This window comes from Planococcus citri, chromosome 2, assembly GCF_950023065.1.
Source record: "Planococcus citri chromosome 2, ihPlaCitr1.1, whole genome shotgun sequence".
In the NCBI taxonomy this organism is placed as follows: Eukaryota; Metazoa; Arthropoda; class Insecta; order Hemiptera; family Pseudococcidae; genus Planococcus; species Planococcus citri.
Genome location: NC_088678.1, coordinates 26026705 through 26033117, shown reverse-complemented (window position 1 = coordinate 26033117; position 6413 = coordinate 26026705). Strand labels below are relative to the sequence as shown.

The window sequence follows — 6413 nt, the reverse complement described above, 5'->3', positions numbered from 1 at the left end:
GCCACATACCTGAAACAAAAAACAAAAAACAAAAAAATATCAGAAATTATGCCCCAAATTCACAATTTTATTGGTAAACAATGGAAATTGGAAATCACAACACAATTCAACGAAAAAACTGAAAAATCAAAAATAAGAAATTATTTGAATCTTGAAGCAGTCAGCAATGCCATTCGAGAAATGCTGTATGTGCTTACATACTCTCTAAATTTGAAACAGTCAAATTTCACTGCTTAGCAGTCACGACATTTTTTGACTGTTTCAAATTTAGAGAGTAGGGAGCGGGACAAAACAGAAAAATCTGATCCTGGACCTGATTTCCTAGGACACCTGATATGCTCATGAAGGACGGACCTAAGGGACCTTGCAAAAAGCCGTCCATATGCGTGAACATCCGGAGGTTCGCTCCCTTGCCCCTTAAGACTTAGAACGAATATGATTGTGCTTTTATTTTATTAGACTATCTGGGAGAACCTTAGAAAAAATTTGAGCGGACTCAGATTCAGTGGGTCCAAGTTCAATTTTGTTCGAGCTGATATGGAATGAGCAACATTTGTAGTACCTACGTTGCAGAGATGTGGCGATTCACAAAAAAAAATGAATCGGATTCAATGGACTTGTGATTCAAAAATCGCGATTCGCGATTCAATGTTGCTATTTTTGCTTCACTGCTGACCTGAAATGAAAATTTGACATAAAATAAAATCATAAAATATTTCGGACAGATTTGGTGGAATTTTTTGAAAAATGGAAGTTTTCAAATGAAATTGAAACTGCCTGCAAATTGAAATTCGTCTCAGAATTCAAAATTTTTCAAATTTTCAAAGAAGTATGAAATCAATGAAAAAAATCTAAAAATATGTTTTAGACTGGATGAATAATCATACAGATTTTGAAAAAAATAACTGTTATCTTATCGACCACGATAGTCCAAAAAGTGGCTGGAAGCTTCAAAATGATTTAAAACCACCTGCAGTCGACTTCAAAGCGTATTGAAATTGGTTTGCAAAGTCTAACTCCATTTTATGAAATTTTGTGGAAATTTCAAGTTTCTAAAATTCGTTCGGAGCCCTATAAATTTTCAAAAAGTTGCTGGAGGCTCCAAAATCACTTAAAACACCTGCAATAGACTTGAAAGCGCGTTAAAATTGGAGTGCAGAGTTAATATTATTTTGGATTTCCAACTCTGTTTGGTAAAATTTTATGGAAATTTCGAGTACTGAAAATGAAAAATCTGCTAGAGGCTCCAGTAACTTCCAAAAGGTCACTGGAGGCTCCATAACGACCTGAAATCTACTTGTAATCGATTTCATGCTATAGTATAGCTGAAAATTTGATGTTTTCAATTTTCAAGACGAACAGTGCTCAGGGCTCAAAAAAAACTGATAAGAGAGTTGCATCACAAAAACACTTTTTGAAGAGAAAATATAGGAAAAATTGGTGAATCGCAAAAAATCGAATCGCGACACTGCGATTCAACTACTACAGTTGCGAATCGAATTCAGTTTTCACGATTCATTTTTATTTTGAATCCGATTCAAAATTGATCTGCGATTCATTTCCGCGATTCGAATCACCCCATCTCTGGTACTCTGGTATGACATTGAAAAAATAATAACAAAGATTGCAATGATAAAAATAACATCTCATTCGAATATAATCTATTTCGTCGACAACTCTTTTAGAATCCTATAATAATTCATAATGTAATAATTCATTTACCTACACTGAATTTTCTTATTTTTTTTTCCTGAATATTTTTCTGTATTCAATTTTACCAAACATGAAATATGAATTATTCGCGAGATAATACGATATCATCGAACTTTCTAGAAAAGTGTTTCGAATATTTGTCAGAATTTTTCAAGATAAATACGCAGATAATGATTAATAAAGCTCTTTCGCTGATAAAAGTTCTCAAAAAATGAAGTCTTCGAGAACGCCGAGGAGAGGGGGATTGAAAAATAAATTTTTACCTAGGAAATTATCGATATCGTCATATCTCAAAACAAGCCATCAGAGAATCGCTGATTACAAGGGAGTATTTGCGGTTTTTAAATTGATTTACAAAGTACTGAAACCTCCCTTTTTTGAATAATAGGTAATTGATAATTATAATTATAGTTTCGTCAACTCAACTCAACTGCCCCATCTTACGACGAAGGGTTTGAATTTATTGGAATACGTTTTAATGCCAATCGTATTTTTTTTTGTAACTTACTAAAAAAAAAAACAATAAAAATTCTTACAAACAAAATTCTATAGAATGAAATTTTCATTTAGTGAAACATCATCGACTTTCTCTAAAAGAAATGGTTTATTACAAAACAATGGCAGAAAGAAAGCGTTGTTATGTATTTCAATGTTGACAAAAACAAAATAAACAGTAAGTTTTTCGTAATCAAATTTTGTGAAAATTATTGCTGTCTTAGATGATGCAGATCAATAAAAAATGTTTTCACCATAAAATGAAACTTCGCTTGTATTTATTTTCCATAAATATTTTGAGAATTTTTTTAGCTTTGGAGATGTATTTGGAGCAAGAACTCGTCTTTAACATTCTAATTAAAAAACAAGTGAAATCTACCGAAGTTTGATTATTTTGTAGATCTACAATAATTCATTTTTAATTTGGAAAAAGACGACGACGAAAAAGTGATTACCTACATTAGAGTTTTTTCGCGCCGCGCGCAAAACTCTAAAAAGGAAACTACCTAGAATTTTCTCGTAATTAAGTACTAATCTGAGAAAATTCGAAATTAATTAGCAGGTTTTTTTCTCAGCCAATAAGATTAAAAGTCATAATTAAAAAATACGAGATAAAAATAATTTCTCGAATATACCAACTATTTCATACCCAGTATAAATATCCAAAAGCAAATTCTTCGAGACGTTTTTTACATTCAGTGTACTTTTGAACTTTGGTCGAGTAAGAACAACATCATGATTCGAATACAATTCAATACGATATTTTTGGTTTGTACTTTTGTACTTTTATCCCAAACCAGCGCACGTGTTTTGGTAAGTAAATTCCAACAATGTAGTGCTTGCTTAGTATAAGAAATCCTATTGCTGCATATTTTGAATGTTTACCTATGTTTTTTTCTTTTAAAATTTAGTTTTCCTTCGATACATCTGAAGAAACTAGCAGCAGTAGCAGCAGCAGTAGTAGTAGCAGTAGCAGCGAAGAAGAAGAACAATCGAATTCGAAGTTATTAAAGGATATTCAGCAGTTGAAACCAGATGAACAACGTGCACTGATGAAAAATTTCCTCAACCATCTCTTGACTGTATCAGAACTGCAAACTGACGAACGCAAAATTGAACATGACATGCTCCAAGACTTGACGAAAATACCGAATTTCGAAAACGACGCCTTGACGGCTATCAATAAATTCCGCAAAGTTATCGAAGAAGGACGGAAGGCATTAGATCAGCTCATAGAAAAAAGGAAAAAAACAATAGTGAGTACATTATAATACTTTTTTTTTGGTGCGAAGGAGACGTTGGGAGAAGAGGGAAGAGATGAATTTGGGACAATGTTGATACTCTGCATCTGCTAGGAAGGCAGCTAGGTACCTGATATTTTTTTAGCTAAGGAATCTGAAAGCCTATTTTGAAAATTTATATCACGAATTTTAATCATTATTACATTTCACCTCATCTTGACTTTTTCAAATAGGTATCTGGGTCATTCCACGTCAATGGGACCAAAAAGTGGTAGGGGGGTTTGGCGGTTTTTTTGAAATTTTTCCTGTGGAAAGACCTTCCGAAGGGATGACCAATGGTGCAAATCGCAGCCCTCTAGACCATTTTTAAAGGCAGCCAGGGAGTGTCAAAGTTTTCAGTGAACCTAAAACATCATCCATTTCAGCAGTGGATTACTCGATAACCGCGACACCTACCAAAATGGAACATTTTCCCATAGTTAGGGGGTTTGAAAAGATTTTTGGTGATATAATAAAAATCAGTGTTGCCACTTTTTTTCGTACAAAAAATTAGCTCGAAAAGTTTCGAAACGTAGTTTTCATATCGTCCCGACTCTCAAAAATTCTGAAAAAAATATGTTATGGACAACTTTTCATGCTGAACAACATATTAAAAAATTAGGATGGTAACATGTTGCAAAGTTGATTTTAAAAAATTTAAAGTTTGCGAAAAAATGAGATTTTTCGATTTAAAATATAAAAAAAGGTTTTGATAGGTGAAGTTGACCCATTTGACTCCTATTTCTACGTATCTGTTGAAAAAGTTGGAAAAACCCTTTTACTCGATGAAATGAACTTCTCACAAAAAAAAGCAAAATTCGAAAAGATTCAAAAAGTGAACGAATTTTTATTTTTTTGTTGTGAGTGTAATATTTATAAACTTTTTCATGAAATACGTCAGAAAGAGGTCAAAATAAGACACCTGAATAAATTTAAACTTTTTTTGATGTTTGAAATTGAAAATTCAATTTTTTCGAATTTTGATTTTTTTGAGAGGAGTTTATTTCATCGAGTAAAAGGGTTTTTTCGACTTTTTCAACAGATACGTAAAAATAGGAGTCAGATGGGCCAACTTCGCCTATCAAAACTGTTTTTCATGTTTTAAATCAAAAAATCGCATTTTTTCACAAACTTTAAATTTTTTAAAATCAACTTTGCAACATGTTACAATCCTAATTTTTTAATATGTTGTTCAGCATGAAAAGTTGTCTATAATATATTTTTTTCAGAATTTTTGGGAGTCGGGACGATATGAAAACTACGTTTCGAAACTTTTCGAGCTAATTTTTCGAACGAAAAAAAGTGGCAACACTGATTTTTATGATATCAAAAAGCCTTTCAAAACTCCTAACTATAGGAAAATATTCCATTTTGGTAGGTGTCGCGGTTATCGAGTAATCCACTGCTGAAATGGATGTTTTAGGTTTACTGAAAACTTTGACACCCCCTGGCTGCCTTTAAAAACGGGCTAGAGGGCTGCGATTTGCACCATTGGTCATCCCTTCGGAAGGTCTTTCCACAGGAAAAATTTCAAAAAAATCGCCGAACCCCCCTACCACTTTTTAGTCCAATTGACGTGGAATGACCCATCTAGCTTTTTCACTGGGGCATTTAATTTGAAGCAATGACACAAATTCGACCAATATTCTGATTAAAATGCTTTTTGTTCAAATTCTCAAAACAGAATACCCAAGATCCCGACATCATCCGACACTACGAAAGCATGTGGCTTCAAGTCGAGTCAAAAAAACGCGACGAAGCGAAAGCTGCGTTGGAAAACATCGACACGATTTTGTCTCACTTTGCAAAGAGCTTAAAAAGCACGATAGGCGATCAGTTGAAAACACTCCAGACAATGCAGAATGTGATAAACGAACGCAAGAAAACGGTAGATCGAGATAGCGTCGAAGTCCGCAAGAGAATCGTAAGTGAATCCTTAATTTTCCTTCAACAGCCATACAGGCAATACACACAATCATGCATACTCGTATTTGATTTTATCGTTTTCAAAGCCTTTCAATTAATTCTCTCTCTTTTTTTTCCAAATAGAATTTTATTCAAGCAGCTGAAAAAGAACGCAGTAGCACGACATCGGCCCCAGAATCGAATTCCCAAATGTTTTTATTCGACGAAAAAGACGTTAAAGAAATACGCGAAATATACAACTTCTGGATGGATAGATTACCCAAAATGAATCTGCCTGAAAGTAGGAAACTGATCGAGAATATTGGAAAAAAGGGTATGTCGTTGCCCCTGTTTTGTAAATCTATCGCCGAAATTAACGTTATTGGAAATAAAGCCCGAGAATGCGACAAGAAAGGCGATAAAATTGGCAGAGAAGTCTTGATGAAAACGTTAGATCAACCAAATTATAAAAAAGTTGACGAAATTATGGAAGACACGCCCCCACCTCCGCTTGAGAGCATCGCTCACGTAGTGAGAGGGAGGTTTATAATTAAAAATTAATTAAACTGCAATAAAAATATTCGTAGCCTACTCGTTAGTTTCAAATTCCTTTTCTTTTTCGATCATGTTAAATTTTAAGTTATTAAATATTAAATTAAGGATTTTAGATTAGGTACTTAAGTAAGTTTATATGTATTTAAGAATTAGTTTGTTGTGCATATTATTTAGAGATGACCTGATCATCAAAATTAAAAAATAAATAAAATACGAGATCTTATCATTAGTTAATCATTACTTAAATTTTAATCTTAGTATAGCGACTGACTGCGATAAACAAGCATTTTTAATAATCATGCTCTATTTTTCGCCAGGCTTTCCTCATAATTTTTCAAATGAGGAATTTGCTTGCTTCCAAAATTAATCAAAAAAATCTCAAGTTTTTTTTTTCAATTGAAGATGTCATAGCAAAAAGGACATATGTGTGAAAGTTGTATTTTGAGAAAAAACTGTTTGAAAGTT

At 33.1% G+C, this 6413-nt stretch overlaps 1 protein-coding gene across 1 annotated transcript; it reads left to right on the top strand.

Annotated features, from left to right (window-relative positions):
* Window positions 1-2862: 2862 nt before the first annotated feature.
* LOC135835198 (uncharacterized) lies at window positions 2863-6171 on the top strand. Its single transcript, XM_065349360.1, has 4 exons — window positions 2863-3021; window positions 3120-3464; window positions 5173-5412; window positions 5538-6171. Exons 1-4 carry the CDS (start codon window positions 2944-2946, stop codon window positions 5952-5954), a joined length of 1080 nt encoding a protein of 359 aa, XP_065205432.1. The 5' UTR covers window positions 2863-2943; the 3' UTR covers window positions 5955-6171.
* Window positions 6172-6413: the final 242 nt, after the last annotated feature.